Here is a 23,864-nt window from a genome sequence, read left to right on the forward strand (position 1 = left end):
AATGCTAGGCAGTGGGTATACAATGACAGAAAAAGTGGTATTTGCTCTTAAGTTACTTAAAATTAAGTTGAAGTCAACTGTAGTATTTGCCACCGTAGACCTTATAATTAAATTGAGAAGTCTATTCATATTCAGTAGATACAAAAAAAATTTAATTGTGTTAGCACTCACTTAAAAATTTAGGTCCACAAAATACATATTTTTACCTATTTTATGTTTAAGGTTTAATTCCGACTTCATTCATTAAAAATATTCATCTAGGGGGCGCCTGGGTGGCTCAGTTGGTTAAGCGACTGCCTTCAGCTCAGGTCATGATCCCAGGGTCCTGGGATCGAGTCCCGCATCCGGCTCCCTGCTCTGCGGGGAGCCTGCTTCTCCCTCTCCCACTCCCCCTGCTTGTGTTCCCTCTCTCGCTGTGTCTCTCTCTGTCAAATAAATAAATAAAATCTTTAAAAAAAAAAAAATATTCATCTAGGGACGCCTGGGTGGCTCAGTTGGTTAAGCAGCTGCTTTCGACTCAAGTCATGATCCCAGGGTCCTGGGACTGAGTCCCGCATCGGGGTCCCTGCTCATCAGGGAGCCTGCTTTTCCTCCTGCCTGCCATTCCTCCTGCTTATGCTTTCTGACAAATAAATAAAATCTTTAAAATAAATAAATAAATAAAAATATTCATCTACATTTGAAAAATCAATTTCCAGAAATGTAAAGAAAAATAAACTTAAAAAAAAATAAACTTAAAAAAAACCTTATAGCAGAATAAATGTATTAAATTATTGAGTGAACTTAAACTGAAACAGCACTAATTCCAATTTAAAAAAACAGAAACCATTTTTACATTTACATAAAAGATACAAATACTTAAAAGTTGTGTTATTCTCAAAATTCAGTAAGCATCAAAATTAATAAAATGTTGAGAAACAATCTTTTCTACAAGAAATCTCTTCACATTAGTAAAAATATTCAAAACAAAGTTAATATCCAATTTTGCCAGAGGTATATAAAATCAAGAAACGCAAATAGAGTTCAAATAGCAAAAAACAAACACAAAAACCTAAACAATTATCAAATAATTCAGTGAACTAAAGAAATCAAATAATTATTATATGACTTTTGTATTACTGATTTGAATTGATCAGATGAGTATAACCTGAGAATCTAGAATATAGATATGAGCTTTAATAACCTAATATTAAATGGTCAATAACATAAGATGCTAAAAGTATATATCTTAATATTAAACTTCTTAGATTGTTTATTTTCCTAAAATGCATGTCTGGTGTTCCTGACCTTCCAGCTGATTACCAAAAAAAAGAAAGATAGAATGAGAAATAAACTTTCAAAGCCTGAACCCAATTTGTTTCCAGACTACTTTACTTCAATTTTCATCAATAAACTGGTGACACTGACAAGAAAAGAAATGAGACGAATATTCCTTGATGCTTTGTATAAAAATTTTTTAATAGTTTGAATCTCCCTATTTGTGTATGTTTTATATAAATGTCTAAAATTAGTGTTCCCTGACTAAATTCAAGGAGTAAATGCAAATCTTTTTTTTTTTTAAAGATTTTACTTATTTATTTGACAGAGAGAGATAGCGAGAGAGGGAACACAGGCAGGGGGAGTGGGGGAGGGAGAAGCAGGCTTCCCGCAGAGCAGGGAGCCCGATGCGGGGCTCGATCCCAGGACCCTGGGATCATGACCTGAGCTGTAGGCAAACGCTTAACAACTGAGCCACCCAGGTGCCCCGAGTAAATACAAATCTTAAAATGTCTTGACCAATCAGTAATCATATGCTTGGTATATAAGATTTTTTTTTTTTAAGGTTTAAAATGTGGTTTCCATCCTTACTAGGTGTTGGGTTATTAAGACTAATAAGTATATTAGCAAGTCACATAGGACAAAATATGATTTAATGATAAACTGTATGGCAGATTAAGTACTACAGATCAATGAAAGAAAATCCTAATGAAGGTCAAAATAGTCTAGGAAGACATGATTTTCTGATTTTTGTTTCTAGCTTCAAAGAGTCAAACCTGCCCATTAGCTGTCCTCAACAACAACAAAAAGTAAGTAATTTACTAAATTTATCTACTAAATTTTATTAAATTAAATTTCTTCAAAAGCATTATAAATATAAAAATTGGTAAATTTCTGGACTTCTTTCAGAGCACATGTGCTTAATAATTCTTGTGGCTAAAAGCATCAATGAATTCTAGGTTGACAAAGTTGCGTGGCCCAATAGCAAGAACATTGGTTTGAAGTCTTCCACACATGGACAATAATCCTAGCTCCATCAATTATTTGGCTTTTTGACCATGGGTAAGTTACTTAACCATGCAGACTATTTCTTCTTAAATAAGGATAACAACAATCACCTCCCATGGTTGTTGAAAGGATTAAATATCATATGTAAATATCACAATGCCAGAAAAAAATACGTGCTCAGTATTAGCTCCCACATTCAAATACATTTCAAACATAGTGATAACAACACCAAAAGACTGAAATGCCCACTTTGTTTTATTTTATTCTTTACCACAGAAATTGATATACTGACCTTCTATTTATTAGTAAAAATTAATGTGTTCAGCTTCTAATTCTGTAATAATTCTCACTCATCTTTGACAATTTGATAAAAATGATGGACTTTTTCATCCCAAAATATATACACGGTATTTTGCATCAAGTTAGGGACATTAACAGATTCCCCAAAGCTAGATTAAAAACTATGTTCTATCTGGCTATTTAAAAAAACATAATTCAAATTAAATAAAATTTAAAAATTCAGTTCCTCAGATACACTGGCCACATTTCAAGTGCTCAACAGACACATGAGTCTATTTGGTAACACAGATATAGAACATTTTTATCATCTCAGAAAACTTCTATCAGATAGGGCTATTCTGGAGTATTAACACAATGTGATACACAAAACTACTTTACCTCTGTTTTTGTTGTTTTGTTTTGTTTGAAGTATATTTTCAAGAGAGTGGAGACTGAATATTTTGCCCACAACCGAATCCCCAACGTCCAGCACATAATAAGCATTCAATAGGTATCTAATAGCTGACATTATAATTTCGTTTTGGTTATATTAATCCAGCAAAAATTGACTAAGTTGGTAAAGACCAGAGCTGAAAAGTATGAACTCAATGAGTATATAAATACTGTAGTTAAAGGGGAAAAAAAAAAGGAGCAGATCAACTTAGATATACTCTCAACTGATAACTCCTAAAGCCTAAAGCCAATGTGGGCTCCCCATGTGCAGACTAAATTTTTTGAATTTTGGCTAAAACACTTAAGCAAAATGTTAAGCCTTGTCCATAGCCTATTCTATTCAAGAATGGGAGAAATGCTTACTTCTAGCTAAAGAGCTTTCATTATCCCTTTATGGTTTTTCCTAGATAGAGCAGTTGAGTAACTTATTTTTAAATAGTATGTATATATTTACGCACAGTTTAACAAAATATTTTAAAAATTCACCAAAGTTTTATGTCTTAAAGATTATGGCACTAAAATTTTAGAAAATCTACTTCCTTTTAATGTATCATGAAATCACGACAAAACTGAGGCTATACACAGAACAGTAAAAGGTCTAATAATAATTTTGCACTTACACTGCCACATTTTTTCTAACGGTATATTCATCCAAATCGTCATCAGAGCTGCTATCAGTTGCATCAGAATCCAGACCTTCTTCAACATGAGACAACAGCCCTGTAGCAGACAGTGCAAATCTTTGGATTTCTGCAGCTGTACACCGTGCAAAGCCATTTTTTGTATCACTCCACAATTTATTCTCTGCAGTCAACATGTTGACTTCTGGCTTAATTTCAGTGCATTTAGGTAAACTGCTATCCAAAACTGTGGTAGGTTCATGAAAGATCTTCATTTGAGGGAGTTGATGTTTCAGAGAAAATTTCATTTGTTGACCATAGTGCTTAACAACATGCTTTGCCAGAAGCATCTGTAAATGTTTCTGAGTTCTTCTAGCCTGGCTAAGTAAAATTTTCTGTTTGCTTACACAATGAAGTAAACGAGCGTTCACTTCCTCCTCTTTTTCAGCAGCTGAGAAACTAATAGGCACATTTGAGTGGCCAGGCCCAATTTTCTTTTGAGCACAGTGCAATAAACCCTTTTTAATTTCAGCATCAGTAACTTTATCCAAAAGTGCACTCTTTTGGTACCATTTGCAGTTTTGCAGTTGTACTTTATCTACATTAGTGTCTTTGGTTATATTTGAATCCAAAATAATTTGTACATCTGTCATGCACTGGCTTGTGGTATCGGACAGAAGTTCCTTTTTGGTGAACTCTTCAGAATGAGAATGACAGATTTTACTAAGCTGAATATTGCTGCCATTACACAGTAGGTTTTTCAGCTTATTACAATTAGGTTCCCCTAGTTTCCTTTGTTTGTAATTCTCACTGTATTTATTTAATGTAGAATTAGAACTCATTAAAAGAACTGTCTGATAATGTTTTGAAGACTGAGAGGAGCCAAAATGTTTTAAATTCACAAAGTTAGTGTTAAGAGTAGGTTCAGGAGTTGGAAATCCCAGCATCTGAGACAAAGTGTCTCCCTTGAGCTTTTCATCTACAGTTCTTGGACTTTCCATGCATAGCATCTTGTCAGACTCCATGGTACTTGGTAAAGATGAAAAGCAGATACCCTTTGTTGCTGCCTCCCTCAGAGCTGGGGTCATGGCGAATCCTGCAGGTAATTACTGGAAACCTAAAATAATGTAAAAATAAATGATCAAATATCTAGGAAAAAGGATCATGCTTACACTTTTACCAAGGGCAACATTTTCAATGCTTCTGATTAAAATGTGAATGGAACCAAACTCCTCCTTTATTTCCCAACTCCTAACGATATCTCTGTTCTTTCTTAATTCATAAGGAATCCAACAAAGACTCAACTATTCTTTACTCCGACTGTGGGCCCAATACCAAAAACTCCAATTAAGGTTGCACACTACCTAGCCCAATAAGTATTAGACAAATACTTGTGAATGTACCTCAACTGTACTTCAAGATTCTTTTTTTTTTTTTTTTAACAATGTTTAGTGAAAGGCAAAAGAAAAAAATTCCAACCTGGAATCTGGGAATTATATTTGAAAATGTGACTCAATCCCATACTTTCAGCCAAAGTAAGAACTACTTATCTTTATAAAATATAAGCTGCTCAAAACCTCCATTTCTCAAATTTCACAATCTGAACAGTATAAATATTAACTAAAATAAGCTACGTAATATCAGAAGATGTAAGTAACTGAACTACAAGCAAAAAAGTATAATTTCACAACTATTAAAAATGATAGCAAAAACTTGCTTAATCTTCAATGCACAAAAATTTTTTGTGAAAAAGTATCTGCAGTATTTTTTTCCCTTTTCACAAACAGATAATCATAAGTTATCATTATAAAAGCTGTTACTCCTGCCTGGAAAATAGTGGGGACTGTAACAGATGACTGCTAAAAAATTAATCCCATAATTAAACAAATTTCATTGTATCTTATCAAAAGAAAAAGTGTAAAACCATACAGTCTGATTCATTGAAAAAGTTAATCATCTACCATTGAAAATTATGAAGACTAAATAGTGAAAAAAAAATTTATACCATTAAAAATTAGGAGTTTTGTAAGATACTCTGGAATGATACTCTGTAATTTGTTTCAATACATGATTGTTAATAGTCATTTAAATGGCCATACTCCCATACTTTGTCCCAGGTGCTAACTGTAACTCTATAACCTTCATTTTTATGTGAAAACACAAAACCCAAAGGGGATTCTTTACAAAGACTAGCAAGAATGATAAAAGGAATAAAAGGCACAAAGGCTCTAATGCAGTTACAAAAAAAATACACAGGGTTAAAAGCAAGTTATAGACTAGGAGAAGACTTAGGCAATATATATAATAAAAAAGAATTCATACCCAGAATACATAAAGAACTCCTACAAATGAGCAAACTGGTCAGACACCTCACAGATGACATCCAAAAGATCATTAAACATATAATCAATCTTACTAGTAATGAAGGAATTATAGATTAATAAAGCAAGAGGCCAGTTTTCCAATCACTAAATTGAAAATAATGTTTTAGGGGCACCTGGGTGGCTCAGTTGGTTAAGCATCTGCCTTCGGCACAGGTCATGATCTCGGGGTCCTAGGATCGAGCCCTGCATCGGGCTCCCTGCTCAGTGGGGAGTCTGCTTCTCCCTCTCCCTCTGCCTCTCCACCCCACGCATGCTCTCTCTCCTCTCAAATAAATAAAATCTTTAAAAAAAAAAGAAAAGAATGCTCTAAGTCTGAAATATCATTTATGACAAGATTTCCCACATCTGTTTGGACTATAAGTTGATTCAGGAATTTGACAATAATGTAGAAAATGTATTTGTCATAGGTGCACAAGAGAGCACTGTTTGTAAACAGCAAACTGCTTTCAAAGCAATCTAGATATCTAACAATAAGAGAATGGATGATAAAACATGATGGAATACTATACAGCAGTTAAAAAGAATGACCTAAATCTAAATATACAAATATGGACAAACCTCAAAAAGAATATAAAGGTTTTTTTTTAATGGTACAGTATGCTACCAAATAAATAAAATACAAACACAAGCTCTCTTTGCTCCATCTACTCTGAGAATGAAGACCATTCTCAGCAATCAGACTGTCAACATTCCAGAAAATGTCAACATCACTCTAAAGGGATGCACTGTCATTGTGAAGGGTCCCAGAGCATCAATGCAGGACTCAATCTCAGGGCGCCTGGGTGGCTCAGTCAGTTAAGTGTCTGCCTTTGGCTCAGGTCATAATCTCCAGGTCCTGGGATCGAGCCCCACATCGGGCTTTGTTAAAAACAAAGACAGCAGGGTGCCTAGGGTGGCTCAGTCGTTAAGCATCTGCCTTCTGCTCAGGTCATGATCCCAGGGTCCTGGGATCAAGTCCCACATTGGGCTCCTTGCCCCGCAGGAAGCCTGTTTCTCCCTCTCCCACTCCCTCTGCTTGTGTTCCTGCTCTTGCTATCTCTGTCTCTGTCAAATAAATAAATAAAATCTTTTAAAAAAAAAGACATCAGAAAATTTTTGGATGTTTTCTATGCTTCTGAAAGGAACAATTCAGGCTGATAAGATCTAAGTTGTCCAGCTACAGAAACAGCAAGATACCAGATGATTTTTCAGACTTATTTGTGATATTTCAAATATTCAATAAAAGCTGTATTGATTTGGGGGAAAAAAAATACAAACACAAGACCACACCACATAAATGTGTGTGTGTGTGTGTGTGTTTATGTGTTTACAAGAATAAAAAATGAACCAGAAAAATACCCACCAAATCTGTAACAGTAGTTGCACATCAGGTAAGTTCCATGAAACAGAACTAAGAGTGGTGGTTTAAGAGGAGCTGAGTTTCAACTACAAACTTTATTACCTGGGGGAAAAAGACTTAAATGCAAAATGAACAAATGTTAATGGTTCTTAATTCTGTGTGATAAAAATATAGACGTTTGGGGGTGCCTCACTGGCTCAATCAGTAAAGCATGCAACTCTTGCTCTCAAGGTCGTGTGTTCAAGCCCCATGATGGGCATAGAACTGACTATAAAGAGATGTTTGCCCTTTTTATACTTTACTGTGTAATGTCTCAAAAAAATGTAGAGATTTCCATATAATTCTCTCCTCAAAGTCTGTATATTTCAAAGTTTTCTAATTTTATAAGAAATATTCTATTATCTTCTATTCAATAAACATCTACAATAGTATTTAGATAGCCACACTGCTTTCTAAGGAAAACTGTGTTCACAGATGAGGGAGGTATATTCAAAACATACTATATCCCCTCCCTACCCACCTTCTCTCTCTCAAAAATCTGAACAAGGTACTAGGGACATATTCAAAGTGACTAACAGCAGAGGCAGAAGGTAAAATATCATGAGGCAGTAGAGTTCATCTCAGGCCCTAGATAAACTAAATAAAAGGGAAAACTAAGATGCAAAAATAAATAAATATTAATAGTTAAGAACTATAATTGGTAGCAAAAAAATGTACATTTAGACTGCCTTAGGGGCATTTATGGTAGAGAACTAGAATAAAACACACACAAAAAAAATTCTGGTGAGATCTCTAGGGCTTACTTGGTACAATAGGCAGTTTCTAAAATGCTCTTAATAATCCCCATATCCTGGTTATTCATGCCCTTGTGTAATCCTTTCAAGTATGGACTGGATTTGCTGACCTGCTTCTAGCAAACAGAACTCACGAGAGGTGATGGGATATCACTTCTGAGATTAGGTTCCATCTTGTCACCCTCTCTCACTCTGGGATGCCAGCTGCCATGCTGGGAGCTGGAAGACCCACATAGCAAAGAACTCATGTTTGCAGCCAACAGACAGCAACTACCTAAAGCCTGACAAAAGTTATGTGAGCAGTCTGAGAAGCAGATCCTTCCCCTGTCAAGCCTTCAGATGACAGAAGCCCCAGCCAACACACTGATTGCAACCTTGTGTGAAATCTCAAGCCAGAAGCACCCAGCTGAGCCATGCTTAGATTCCTGACCCATAGAAACTGTGAAAAAAAGACATTAAATTGGGGGCTAATATGTTACATAGCAACAGATAACTAATACACTTGGATATGAAGACTTTGGGTTCTAGTCTCTAGAAAGCCCATCCATTCCACAGTTCCAATTCTAGGATTTCCATGAAGTTCCTCTATATTATATTCCCAAGTGTATCCTTATAAAAATCTCAGCCTAAAAGTCTTTCTACATTGCAACCAAAAGAAACTCATGAAAATAGATGTCTCCTGTAAATAAAAGATTAAATTATGTTCATATAGTCTTTGTTTTATATGATGTATCATGGTGATTAATTTGCAAATACTGAACCACCCTTGTATCCCTGGAATAAATCCCACTTAGTGTTTAGTTTAGTTTTGTTTTTTTTTTTAAGATTTTATTTATTTATTTGAGAGAGAGAGAATGAGAGAGAGAGCATGAGAGGGGGAGGGTCAGAGGGAGAAGCAGACTCCCCACTGAGCAAGGAGCCCGATTCAGGACTCGATCCCGGGACTCCAGGATCATGACCTGAGCCGAAGGCAGTCGCTTAACCAACTGAGCCACCCAGGTGCCCTTAATGTTTAGTTTTATCATTAAACATAAGTACAGGGCGCCTGGGTGGCTCAGTCGTTAAGCGTCTGCCTTCGGCTCAGGTCATGATCCCAGGGTCCTGGGATCGAGTCCCACATCGGGCTCCCTGCTCGGCGGGGTCCTGCTTCTCCCTCTCCCATTCCCCCTGCTTGTGTTCCTGCTCTCGCTATTTCTCTCTCTGTCAAATAAATAAATAAAATCTTTTTAAAAAATAAATAAACATAAGTACATTATCCCAATTTTTAAAATTATTTAAATATGTGATCATTACATATAACAGTGTATCCTAATTGATTATTCTAAACTCTGCCATTTCTGACTTCCTCCATATTACATAAACTACACTTACCACTAACATTTCTAAAGATCTATGAAGGCTTGGATTTTCGACTATTTTGTTAACTACTACAGGCATCCCTCATTTTATTGCACTTCACTTTATTGCACTTTGCAGATAGTGCGTTTTTTTTTTTCTTTTACAAACTGAATGTCTGTGGCAACCCTGCATCAAGCAAGTCTATTGATGCTGTTTTTCCAACAGCATATGCTCACTTCATGTCTCTGTGTCACATTTTCGTAATTCTCACAATACTTCAAATTTCTTCATTATTATTATATTTGTAATGGTGATCTTGATTAGTGTTTATGATTCACCAAAAGCTCAGATGACAGTTTTTAACATCAAACTATTTTTTAATTAAGGTATGTACAGTTGACCCTTCAACAATGCAGGGGTTGGGGTGCCAACCACCAACAGTTGAAAATCCATGTATAATTCTAACTCCTCCAAAACTTAACTACTAGAAGCCTTACTAATATAAACAGTCAAATAACACATATTTTGTGTTATATTAGTATATTCTTACACTAAAGCTAGAGAAAAGAAAATGTTAAGAAAATCAAAACACATTTACAGCACTGTATTTATTGAAAAAAAAATCCATGTGTAAGTGGATGCAGAGGGTTCAAACCTATGCTGTTCAAAAGTCAACTGTATATTGTTTTTTCAGACATAATGCTATTGCATACTTAATAGACCACAGTATAGTGTAAACATAGCTTTTATGCACTGGGAAGCAAAAAATTCATCTGACTTGCTTTATTGCAGTATTGGCTTCGTTTTGGTGGTCTAGAACTGAACACACAATATCTCTAAGGTATGCTTGCTTACCATCAACATGAAAAGTATCTTACATACGCAGATGCTCAGTAAATACCTGGTGAGTAAGTAAGTGGTTACCATTATGTTCAGAGTAAAATCCAAAGTCGTCCTTTCCATGGCCTACAAAGTTCTACATTATCAGGTCCCTGATAACTTCATATTCGACATCTCCCTTCGGGGATCACTACACTCCAGCAACACTGCCCTCGGTGCTACTCTTGAAACACACCAGAAAAGTCCCTGCTTCAGGGACTTTGTACTTGCAATTCTCTCAGCCTGGAACCATTTTCCACAGATAAGATGGCTGGCTCCCTCAATACATTCATATTTCTGCTCTACGATACCCTCATCAGGGTCTTGACTTGACTAATATATGTAAAATAGCTTTAGCCTCTCAATTCATGACACTCCACTTCCTTACAATGCTTATTGTTCCTGATAGTCACGATCTGGTATTTTATTACATTCTAGTAAGGAATTTATTTTAAGGGCAGACCTATATTTTGGCCAAGGTTCCAACTGCCAGCACTTAGGTATACAATAATTGTCAAACATTTGTTGACTGAATTAATAAACAAACAAGTGAGGCTTGATTTTGACATGTGTTCCAAGATTTCGGTAGTAATAAATCATAACAACACCTATTTCAATTATTTTTAAAATAAATGTTACAAACAAAGCAATATATAAATATATGTGACACAACGAAATGTGGTTTTCAATTAGTACATACTGGCTCAATATTTTTTTTTAAGATTTTATTTATTTGACAGAGAGAGAGAGAAGAGATGGAACACAAGCATGAGGGAGCTGGAGAGGGAGAAGCAAGCTCCACACTGAGCAGACAGCCTAATGCCGGGATTGATCCCAGGTCGCTGGGATCATTACCTGAGCCGAAGGCAGATGCTTAAGGACTGAGCCACCCAGGCACCCCATACTGGCTCAATATTTTTAATCTTTTCTTTTTAAGATTTATTTATTTTAGAGAGACAAAGTGAATGAGCAGGGAGAGAGGCAGAAGGAGAGAGAGAGTCCTGAAGCAGTCTTCCCACTGAGCACAGAGCCCAACACAGGACCTGATCCCAGGACCTTGAGATCATGACCCGAGCCAAAATCAAGACTCAGCCACTCGAACAACTGTGGCTCAATATTATTATAAAAATTCAATCCTTGGGGGTGCATGCGTAGCTCAGTCGGTTAAGTGACTGACTTTTGATTTGAGTTCAGGTCATGATCTCAGGGTCGTGAGATTGAGCCCCGCATCCAGCTTTGAGCTAAGCGTGGAGCCTGCTTAAGATTCTATCTCCATCTCCCTCTGCCCTTCCCTCCCACCCCCTGCTCACACTTGCTTGCTCTCTCTTAAAGTAAATAAGTAAATAATCACTGATATTCACCATATTAAAAGATTAAAAAAGAAAATATAGGGACGCCTGGATGGCTCAGTCAGTTAAGTGTCTGCCTTTGGCTCAGGTCATGATCCCAGTGTCCTGGGAGCTAGTCCTGCATCGGGCTCCTTGCTCAGCAGAGAGCCTGCTTCTCCCTCTGCCTGTCAATGCCCCCTGCTTATGCACTCTCTCTCTGACAAATAAATAAAATTTAAAAAAAGAAAATTTTATGATCTTAATAGGTGAAGAAAAAGCATTTGACAAAATCTAATATTCATTCATGACTAGGAAAAAACCCTCTGATAAGGAAAAGAAAGAAAACTGCTTAAAGAGCATCTACACAAATGCCTACAGATCACTTTACAATTAATGATGAAAGACTGATGCCTTTGCCCGATGACTGGTAATGAGACAAGGTGTCTGTTCTCACCACTCCTATTCATCATCATACTGAGGTCCTAGCCAATGGAATAGATGAAGAAAAAAGAAATAAAAAGCATACAGATTGGAAAGGAAAAAGTAAAACTGTTTCTATTCACAGATGAAATTATTTTCTACATGGAAAATCCCAAGGGATCTATAAATAAAAAAAAAAAAAGCTTCTAGATCTAATGAGTTTACTAAGGTAGCAAAAATAAGGTCAAGATACAAACATCATTTATATTTCTAAAATGAAAAACTGGATGAAAAAAAGCAAGGAACACCCTAAATGGAGTGATATGCTGTGTTCATGGATTATTGAATATTGTTACAATGTTAATTCTTCTTAAAAAACTGATCTATAGATTCAACACAATCCTAATCAAAATCTTGGCAGAATTTTTTGCTGATATCAAAAGCTGATTCAAAAATTCACATGGAGGGACACCTGGGTGGCTCAGCCAGTAAACGTCTGCCTTCGGCTCAGGTCATGATCCCAGGCTCCTGGGATGGAGTCCTGCATTGGGTTCCTTGTTCAGCAGGGTACCTGCTTCTCCCTCTGCCTGCCACTCCCCCTGCTTGTGCTCGCTCTCTCTCTTTCTCTCTCCCTGACAAATAAATACATAAAATCTTAAAAAAAAAAATTCATATGGAAAAGGCAAGGAACTAGAAAACAAAACAAGAGAAAGAACAAAGCTGAAGGACTCAAACTACTTATCTATTTAGTCAAAATAAATGTGGCACTGGTAAAAGAACAAACACAAGATCAATAGAATAGAGAGCTCCAAAACAAACCACCACACATATGGTCAACTGATTTTTGACAAAGATGTAATGGCAATTCAATGTAAAAAGACTAACTTTAAACAAATGGTTCTGGAACAATAAGACATCCATATGCAAAACACTGAAACTTAACTCATATCTCAGAGGATATACCTTATATAAAAACAGTCACATCCAACAGAATGGATCATAGACCTAAAAGTTTAACTTAAAACCATAAAACTTCTAGAAAAATACGCAGAAAAAAATCTTTATGGGTTAGACAAAGATTTTAGATAGGACAACAAAAACATTATTCATAAAATTGATAAACTGGACTTCCTCAAAATTAAATACTAAACATAAGAAACTAAAACATAACAATTTATGCAGAAGATATATGTTCAAGTTAGTAGAAATCAAATGTGCATACTCCTGAAAGATTTTTTTTTTTTACCATTCAGGTTAACTCTAAGTAATGGCTTCAACTATTACACAATTTTAAACTGTAGTTATTTTAAGTCACTTACTATTTCATTTTTATGCATAAAGGACAAACGGTTAGAGGCAGAATACATAAGGAATACTGATTTAGAACATAAAATAATGAATTCTGCAAATTTACCTCAATAGTAAGCTAAACAAGTTTTGGTGACTGATGTTGATTTGCCTCAAAAGTCCATGTTCTTGAGTTTTCAGACTATGGGTGACAGTCAAGTGTTCAACATACTGTAGCTTTTTTCCCCTTGGAAATACATATTATAGGATGTGGTGATGTAGACCGTAAAACTGCAATTTTCTTGCAACTATTTTCGAATGATATCTATTTCTAATGTTTGTTGTACAGAGTTGAAATGATTGTTTTCCTTTTTTAAGTAAAAAAAATGGCATAAAAATTTTTAAAGGCTTACAAATACCAAATATACAAAATGTCAACATTAAAAAAAATTAGTCCCATTAGTTCTATGAAGTGTATTCCACATGATCACAATTATTTTATAGCACTTCCAGTATTTCAGAAGCCAATTTAAAAAAACAAGACAGTAAGAATATCTAGCTACAAGTAAAGTCATCTGGTTTTCATTTGAGTATAAAGACTATCCACACCACAACATGTTATTTATAAAGAAGTGCTTGTGAATGGCAGCTGAAAACCTATTTCATCTTTTAAAAACATAACAAAATGAAAACTTTCCAAAAATTACAGAAATAAACAAGTTTAAAAAGAGACAAACTGACTTTCAAAAAGCAGAAAATGAAGAAATGGCCAACCTTGAGTCATATAGTTTTGTCTATTTTTGGTAGGAGCCAGATTTTTAACCTCCATTTAATATGTATTCAATATAAAGCCAAACATTCAACAATTCAGTTAATACATATTTATTGAGTGAATATAACACACACCATCTTAGTTACTAGAAAGATGACAGTGAACATCAAAGGTAAGGTTTCCATTCTCACAGAGCTTACATTCTAGCAAATGGTAGATACAGAGTAAACAGACAAAAAAATACCAAGTAAATAAGGGTTCCCTAGTGTTCTTATAAAAAACTAAACAGTGATACAGCATGTCAACATTGGGACAGGAGTTACTTTAGATTTGTAGATGAACGAAGGCCTTGGTGTTGGTGACATCTGCTCTGAGATCTGAAATGACAATAACAAACCAACCAAGACTTGGGGGTAAGAGCCTTCCAAGAAAAAAAGCCAACTAATAAAATGTTTTTAAACAGGAATAATTTTGGTGTGTTTGTGGAACAAAAATAACAAATATATCTAGAACATAATGAGCCAGAGAGACAAAGTAAGAGGAAATAAGATCAGAGAGGCAAATGGTTTGCCAAGACATTTTATGTAAGTCAAAGGAAAACCACTAAAGGTATTTGGATAAGATAGTAACATGATCTAACACATTTTTATTTTTAAAAGATTCCTCTAGCTGTTCTACAAAGAAAAAGTTTGTATAGGAGAAAGAATGGAAATGGCTTCCAAGAAGAGAAGCACGGAGACCAATTAAAAAGCTACCTGAAGTAATCTAAACAAGAGATAGTACCAGTGGCTTGGGATTAGTGAGGTAGTACTAGAAATTAAAATGGATGAATCTAAGATACGTTTCAAGGTAGAACTGACAAAACTTTTAATAGCCAAGATTTTATGGGACCAAAGGTAAAGGAAGCAATTAATTATGACTCTTAGATTTGGGGATTGAGCAACTGAGTTGTCAGTGACGCCATTTTCTGAAATGGAGCAGAATTGAGGAGACAGAAGGTTGAGGGAGAAAAATAAAAAGTTCTCTTTGGGATATGTTGACTTTGAAGTACCTATTAGCCATCCAAGTGGAAGCAGTTAGATTATCAAGTCTAGAGTTCAAGCAAGAATTCATAGAGATACCATTTTTGGGAGTCACTGGTTATAAACAGTATTTAAAGCCAAAAGACCAGAAGCGGCTTTCTTTTTTTTTTTATATAGATTTATGTATTTATTTTAGAGAGAGAGAGAGAGCATGAGTCAGGGGAGAGGAAGAGGGAGAGAATCCCAAGCAGATTCCTGGCTGAGTGCAGAATCTGATATGGGGCTCAGTCTCACAGCCCTGAGACCATGAGATCATGAGATCATGAGATCATGACCTGAGCCAAAATCAAGAATACCAGATGCTGAATACGAAAAAGAAGAAATATTTGAAGCAATAACTGAGAATGCCTCCAAATTAATGTCAGACATCAAACCATAGATCCAGAAAGTTCAGAGAACACGAATAAGACAAATGCCAAAAGTAAATAGCATATATCACTGGATAAATGAAGCACTCTATTAAAATTGTATTACATAATTTATATACAATTATATACAATAATAGTATACTTACAACAAATAATAGTTCATCTAAAAATCATTTATCACATATTTGTCCCATTAAAATGAAAGCCACATGAAGGCGGGGTTTGAATGTTTTCACTCAGTGCTGTATCCTAGAATACTGTTTGGCACATAGCAAGCAGGCCCTTAGTAAATATTTCTTCAATAAATAGCTTCAAAAAATAATAAAATTACATGGGTTTGAATTGTGTGGGTCCACTTACATGTGGATTTTTTTCAAGAAATACAGTACTGTAAATGCATTTTCTTTTATGACTTAATCATTCTTTTCTCTAGCTTATTTTATTGTAAGAATATATAATACACCTAACATACAAAATACGTGTTAATCAGGTATTTGTGTTATAGGTAAGGCTTCCAGTCAACAGCAGGCTATTAGTAGCTAAGTTTGGGGGGGGGGGCATCAAATGTTATACGTAGATTTTTGACTGCATGGGGGGTCAGCACACCTAACCCCCACATTGTTCAAGGGTCAACTATATTTTAAAATGCCTAGGAAGGAGGTTCATGAGATACTTTATTATGAAAGGAGTCTTAAGATTAGGAAATATTAGTATAGAACACTGCTGTCCAATAGAAATAGGAGTTACACATTTAATTTTAAATCTGCTACTAGAATATATTTTAAAAAGTAAAAAACATGAAATTTTAATTAAAATATTTCAATCTGTAATTAATATAAAAGTATCTTGATGAGATGTGCTAAGTCTCAAAACCAGTGTTTTTTACATTTAACAAACTCAATTTGGACTAAACACATTTCAAGAGCTTGATAGTCACATGTGGTTAAGGACTACTGTACTGGACAGTACAAAGTATAAAGTATAGTCCCCCTAAGTAAACAAGAATCAACCATTAACTAAAATATTAGTCCCCAAAGTTCTTAGCCAAACATATTGTTTTGTATTTTTAGGCACCTATAATATTTCAGAATGTTCAAAAATATGGAAAAGACAAATCCTTAAAAAGCTTTCAAGGAAGCATCAAAGAAGCATCTTGATCTCATGAATATTTAGTTTCTAATTATTCTGTTTCTAATCATGCACATAATTGTGTGGTGCAAAAAGTACTTGGATCTTAGCTAAATCTAAGAAATTTCTTTCAAGCTGCTAAAATACTGTACTATTCCAGGCACCATTTATTTCATATACACCTAAGATACTCAGGTAAAACCGGTACCTCTTCTAAGAGTTTAATATATAGGACTTCAAAGAACCTGTAATGGATAAAACTGAGAAAAACTGAACTCCTTTTGGCCACAAACACAGAACTAAAGTATTAATCTAACAGGATCTGCAAGCTAAGAAACCAACTATATCAGTACCCTTTCAGATTATCCTAATTATCTGTCAAGAAGCAAATGTTCTTGATAATCCAAAAATCAACTATATTTCCTGAGCATGAATTTCACTTCTATGTTTTTACAACAAAGTTTTCAACTTACATTCCAATTTTAATTAATTAGTTAATTAAAAAATTCTTTAGCACATCCAGAGCCCAAAAATTTTGAGGGTGGCAAAAAAACAAAACCAAAAACTAATCTGTTATAAATCTTTTACAGATAATCCACCAAGTAAATAACCCTACAGTGAACAGTCCAGATCTCACTACATATCCTTTTTTCTTAGAAGTCTCACAAAAAAATACCAGAGAGAAAATTGCAGCCAGGCAAAGTTTATGCCTTTAAATTATAAACACTTAAAAACTACAAAGAATTAAAACTTTTTGTCTTTTTTGTCCATATTAAACTCATTATTATATAAATCAAATTAGTTCAGTAAAAAGTCTACATCATAAATTCTAACTTTTGTTCTACAATCTAATCCAACACATTCATTGTGAATTAAGAAATCAGTTGTTACGTTACCACAAATAAAAAGCTTTGCCCTGATGTCTACAAAATGTTTCCATTAGTGACATAATCTTTTTTTTATAAATCATGCATATTTATGAATTTAGCATTAAATATAAAATGGTCCTGTAGACATCATGAGATATAATAAATATTATGTCATCCCTCAAAAATTGCACATACACAGTGAGATAATTATGATGTCATTAATTACTGAGTTGATCCCAACACTTAGATCAGGTCTTTACAATATATAGGTCATATATACCAAATAATTTTTGGCATTTCTACTTTTCTAAGAAAAAAATCAAAAGTTTGCTAATCTAGTCTATCTTCAGAAATGAAACTGATAATCTAGATAATTTAGATAAAAACCACCCTTCCTCCTGAAAATGAACTTTAAAAATTAAAGGCCAAATCTGATTTTCCACCCCCTAAAGTACTGCTCCAGATTTTAACTATGATTTATATTCTAGCACGTGTATGTATATTTCATATAGTCCACAGAAAATAACCCATTCAAATCCACCCTGAACATTAAATTTACTCTTTTGACTGGAATCTGGATAATCCCAGTTATCTTAAATGTAGTAACACGAACTAGGAATTACATTATCACAAATAAGGCAGATTCATCCTTAAGTTTTAGACCGTAAAAACTACCAATGACATTGTGAGAAAGGGGAAAAGCCTGAAGTAGGGACAAATATTAAATTATTTCCACAGTAACAACTTAAATGTGATTCAGACAGCTGATCCATTAGAATAACAGTCAGAGAAAGATAGGAAAAAAGACAAATTCTCTCAGCAAAGTATGAAAAGCTCTTTCAAACATTACTAAAATATAAGACTCAAAAATTTTAATGTGTAACTCATAAAGAAAAAAATCTAATTAAAACAATAGTAATGAGAAAGAGTTTACACTGGTATTAATTTTACTCCTCAAAAATATAAGAACTAATGGAAGATATAAATACAAAATACAGTGTCATGTTTTCAAGATTTCTTTCTTAAATGTGGACATTCTCAATTTACAGCACAAAACACTGCAGTAATTGGCATGACCAGGGTACAGTTGGCTCAGTACTTTGTACTCAGTTATGTTTACAGCAAGAACTTCTTCCACTTTGAAAACTATCCCTAAAAAGGAATTCTCTTTGAAGACTAAAGGAATTTAATTAAAGATAAAGCCACTTGGGTGGCCACATAATACATCAAACAGATCATACTTCAAGCAGAATTATTACTACTCAGTTATAAGTGCATGACTCATAGGAATATAAATGAAGAGTTGTTTTTTGTGTGTGTGTACATCTGCTTGGACCCAGAAATTTACACTTAGAAGTGTACTATCATATTTGCTCCAATTTAATTTCAAGTCGTGAAACACTGATTAATGATCTACACATAAAACTTTTTAAAAATTACTTTGAAAAACATGCTTGAGAATTCTTGGTCTTCTAGAACCGAAACCAGACAATAAATACAAAGTTCATTACAAATGTTAACAAAACCTCAATATTATAAATGAATGCCTTTTCTCCCAATTCTGCAATACTTAGAGAACTGTAGCATCCATATAGAAATAAAATGTGCTTCTAAAATCCTAAACATATCATCAAGTATTAAAGACTTTCATTATTGTCTTCAGATTTTCATTATAGACTGTCCAAAGGCAAGTACAATATTACCATTTTTATTAACATTTGCTGATTATTTATCCTACATGCAGTAAGGAGCCCAGTTCACTGAAATCTCTCTTAAGACAACATCTAAAAGGAAAAACAAATAGAAATCTTGTGGAAATGATACACCTTCCTTGCCTTTTGAAATTGAACATACAGAAAGTAATGTAAGATCGTACTGATGATTCAGGGTCATCCTTATGTACAGTATTCCCTTATAGTCCCATAATGCAGTCAGGACTTTTAGGATAGAGGTATAAGATGATATGCTTTCAAGTCAGTGAACTGGTCGCTAATTCCCTACGACCTGTCACTTCTGTTGCAAGCAGCCCCACTCCTTGCAGTTTTTAACTTGTGAAACCCAATTGGTAAACAATCCTAAACACAATTCTAAACCCGAACGAAACAGCTTTCTGCCTCCTTTACGATCTAAAACTGTACAGACCAATGCAAAAGGACATGAGAGGAAAAGAACCAAATAAATAAAAATAAAAATTACAGATGAAATATAAGGTTTATGTGGTAGGTTAAAGGCAGTAAAAAATGTTATAGGCAGTAATACATGGAACAATGTGAATAATGAAATAAAGGAACTTTAGATAGTAGGCTTTAAAAAAAAATAACACCAAAAAATAAATAAAAAATTAAAAAAAAACACAGAAAAGGCTACACATGAAACTAGAATGATCAAAGTGAAATCTGTAAGTGAATTCCATACAAGATAGATAAATGAATAAAGGAAATGAAATAGTTTATCATGATAAATGCCATAAAAAACTGGATAGAACTCTTGGCTAATGCAGGAGTTGAACATGAGAAGTCACTGGACCTTTTTAGGAGACAACTGTGAGATCAGCGAGGTCCCTATCTGAAGGGAGAAGTACTCAAAGTAATGAATCAAACAATAACGGTATACTGCCAACAATGTACTGGTAAACTGAGTAAGACAAAAAAAGCAAGACATCATTTCCTGATTTTCCAGAGGTCAAAAAGGTAAATATTAATAAGCCAACTGGCAAGTATTCATTGAGCACCCACTTTGTGATTTGCAACATGTCAAATATGAAATATATTCTCCTTGAAGCATCTTACAGTAAGAAGATAGATATACAACAGTTATTGTGGAAACAATAACTTAAGGCAAATTAAAGCAAGGTTTTTTGTTTCAATACTAACACTAGATGATGAACAAGGACATAATGTGAGGCTGGGTCATACACGAGATGAGTATAAATTGATACAACATTCTAGAAGGTAGTTTGGTGATGTTCAAGAGCCTTAAACACACACAACCCCAGTCTCTGACCTAGTAATCTCTTTTACAAATCTAAGGGGAAAAAAAATTTCAAAGATTTATGTAAAAGGCAATTCTCTGTAGTGAAGTTTGTTAGCAAAACAACAGAAACATCCCAAATATCTGTCAATAGGAAAAATTTTAAATATAATAGTTACATGATATAATTTTAAGCAGCCAAATATAATTTTTCAAAGACTAATGACATGGGAACATTTATGAGGTAGAATTAAATGAAAATATATCACATGAACCCAGTTATAGGAAAAATTCAAATACACATATTTAGAAATACAAACTGTATTATTTGCACTCATCTTTATTTTCCAAATTATAAGATTTTTTAATAATTGTTATTTGAAAAGGCACATATGATACACACGCAAACGATAAATGTAAAAAATAAGTGTGATAGAATTGGCCTGGATTAAGAAAAAATTCATGTAAAAACTTACTCTAGAAGGGCTAGGGAAGAGAATAATGATAATCTTTCTAGATTAAAACTACAAAGAAATGATGGCAACCTGACACTGATCAAGTAGGTGGAAACAGGGAGAATCAAAGATAATAGTTACTACAATAGATTTTGAAGATATTCAAATATATCCTATTTCATGATTCATTCAGTTTATAATCTTTCAGTATGCTGGATTTTAAAAAAAAAACTTTTACTATAAAACCATGTCACTTAGCCATTTCTGTATTTTTGCAGTGTTGGTAAAGATTGTAAACTACTTTTACTAACACAAGGTATTTAATTCTCATAACAATCTCTTAAAGCAGGGACAGTATTATGAAACTATTTACAAGACGAAACAAACATTGAGAAAAGAGGGGTTGTGACTTGCCCAAAGAAACGGCCAGTTAAGAACTGGAAACAGTAGAAACCACTCAGTGCTAAAACTCTTTTTCAAGCAATCTACATTCCAGAACACCAGGTTTTTCTCCAATATTTAATTATTTTTAGACCCACTTTTACCTAGTCAAAAACAGTCAGTTTTGTCTGCAGTATTGATAAATATCTCACGTAGGCTTAGTTGGTAACGAAACTGCCCCATCCTGTATTTTAAAAACATTCCTACAGAACCAAACTCAGCACGAAGTTAAGCCAAAGGAGTAAGACCAAAGAGGTTACCGTCTTAAATCTCACCAGCTGACTAAAGTTTGGGGAATCAAAAAGGAATGTGCTTCTCTGTTAAAAAAAAAAAAAAAAAAAAAATCGATCTCCAACACCCCCACCCCCCAGCGCCGCGCCTCACAGCTGATCCGAGGTAAAGGGTGGAGTGGATCTGCGCGGCAGAGCGGGCAGGGAACCAGCCAAAAACTAATCCTCTCACAGGGAAAGACAAGAAGGTCCATCCCAGTGCCTTCCCCCTTGGATGTAAAGCTAACCTCTTCTTTTCTTCAACCACCAGAAAACAGCCTTCTATTTCTTGCTACCAATCACCACATATCCTCAGATTTTCCAGCAATGTCGGTCCCTTCGAAATACGAAGAGACACAAACTTGGAAACACCATTCCTCAATAATTCTCTAGATTCTTCTCCACCCCACCTAATTCTAAAAACCAAATCAACGTTGCCTGAAATAAAGTACAAAATAAAAGTAAACAAGGGTCACATCCAACACAGACGGCTCCGCTTCAGAGCTCCCCAAAAACAGCCCACACGTCAACCGCACCCGAGGAAGCGCGGCAGCTAAAGCAAGGGGCGGGCCCAAGAGACCACGTGTTCTGCCGTCTGCGCACGCGCCAGCCAAAACAAAAGGGAGGCCCGCCAAGCCCCTCCCCTGCCCCACGTGACCACGTCTAGGTCCGCCCCCACCCCTCCCTCCACTCCTTCTCTCCCCTCCCCTCAGCTTCTGCCAAGGCTGTTAGGTTTAGCCGTTTAAATTTGGCTGCGGTCCGACCCCTGCCCTAGAGCGCGATCCTGTGCCGGGACCCGGCGTCCAACAGCCCACAGGATTCGGGGGGCGAAGGGGCTGCCGTTCGGCTGCCTGGCCCGCAAGTCCACCCGGCGGTCTTCTCCGCTTTCCCCTCCCCGCGCTGCCGCCGTCCCCGGCAGAGGAGACCCACCCCCCTCAGCCCGCCGCTGAGACGTCGGCCACTCGCCTGCTGGGGCGCCCTGGCTCCCCTCCGCCGCCGCACCTTCGGTCCGGCCGTGGTGGGGGCTGCTGAGGTGATCTCTAGCTGCCCGCCCGCCTACCCCCACCCGGGGCGCCGCTGACTCGTCACCAGAGCGCGCCCCGCTCCCGCCCCGGCCGCCGCCGCGGTTTAACAGTCCGCCCGCTGCCCGCAGCTCCGGGCGGCTCGGGGACGGAACCCTGCTGTGGTGGAGGGGCAGTGGGCGGGGCGCAACGCCAGCCAATGGCAGCGGGGGAGGGGAAGCGCCATGCAAATGAGCGCGGGTGGCGGGGAAACCCCGGCAGGAGGCGGGGCCTGCGGCAGCGGCTGCGAGCGTTCTGGAAGTCGCTGGAGCAAGACGCCCGAATCCTGGTGCAGAGGCGCGGCGACTCCCTGGGGGTGGGTTCCGGGTCGTTCTCGCTCCCTCCTTACTTCTTCCCTTGCCAGCGGGAAACACGCGCGCGCGCGCACACGCACACACAGACACACACGCACAACAAAAATACGGGCTTGTGACTTCCCGCCCTTGCTTTGCTATTTCTGTACTACCGTGACAGGAAAAGCGAAGAGGGGAAAGTCAGGCGGCATTACGCCCTACCGCCCGCGCTCAGGCTGCGCCGGCTCCTGGCGTCCAGACCCTCCCGCCTTGCGGCTCCAGGGGCAAGTTTTAACAAAGCTTTGTCACAGTTGCCAAATCTGTACTTCTCCGTGGGTTTGCTTGCATACGTGCTCTGCGCTCCAGAGTCCTAATTCTGTACGACTCCCGAGAGGCTCTGAAATAGGGTGACAAATCTGCTTTGGATGCAGCTGGGTCGTTTTATGGTAAAAATCAGGAGCCGCCCGCTCAAGCATTTTTAAATCCGTACAAAGCTGTTTTGAGTGGCGTTGGAGTTAACTCTGTTCTGCAGTAGCGCAGTCAAATAAATAAACGGGGTTTTGTGTGGAGATAGTTGGCCAGGGACACATAAAAACATTTCTGAGAGAATTGCACCTGGCTCCACTCACCACTAAACGGCACCCGGGCATTTCCCCCGCCACGCACTTTTTTTTTTTTAATAAACTGAGCACTAGATATAGTTCTTTTGATGTACTTCAGGCTTTCTTAAGCACCTAATTTACACATAAAATGATTTAAGGAATAAAGCG

At 36.4% G+C, this 23,864-nt stretch overlaps 1 protein-coding gene across 12 annotated transcripts in view; it reads right to left on the reverse strand.

The window, feature by feature from the left end:
• Positions 1-22,938, reverse strand: part of KANSL1L (KAT8 regulatory NSL complex subunit 1 like) — a 151,749-nt gene extending 128,811 nt beyond the window's left edge. For 2 of the 12 annotated variants that reach the window (XM_045868088.3, XM_045868087.3), the window contains exons 1-2: positions 22,707-22,922; positions 3,618-4,734 (exon numbers count right to left, since the gene is read on the reverse strand). In XM_045868088.3, the coding sequence (XP_045724044.1) occupies positions 3,618-4,705 (1,088 nt within the window). In that variant the 5' untranslated portion in view covers positions 4,706-4,734; positions 22,707-22,922. Of the gene's footprint in view, positions 1-3,617; positions 4,735-7,343; positions 8,915-13,513; positions 15,949-21,575; positions 22,344-22,706 lie in introns of those variants that run through there. The other 10 variants (XM_045868089.3, XM_045868091.3, XM_064587004.1 and 7 more) reach the window with 9 other exon arrangements.
• Positions 22,939-23,864: the final 926 nt, after the last annotated feature.

This window comes from Mirounga angustirostris, unplaced genomic scaffold (assembly GCF_029215605.1).
Source record: "Mirounga angustirostris isolate CCGP_5_RB_7025 unplaced genomic scaffold, mMirAng1.0.hap1 SCAF_3, whole genome shotgun sequence".
In the NCBI taxonomy this organism is placed as follows: domain Eukaryota; kingdom Metazoa; phylum Chordata; class Mammalia; order Carnivora; family Phocidae; genus Mirounga; species Mirounga angustirostris.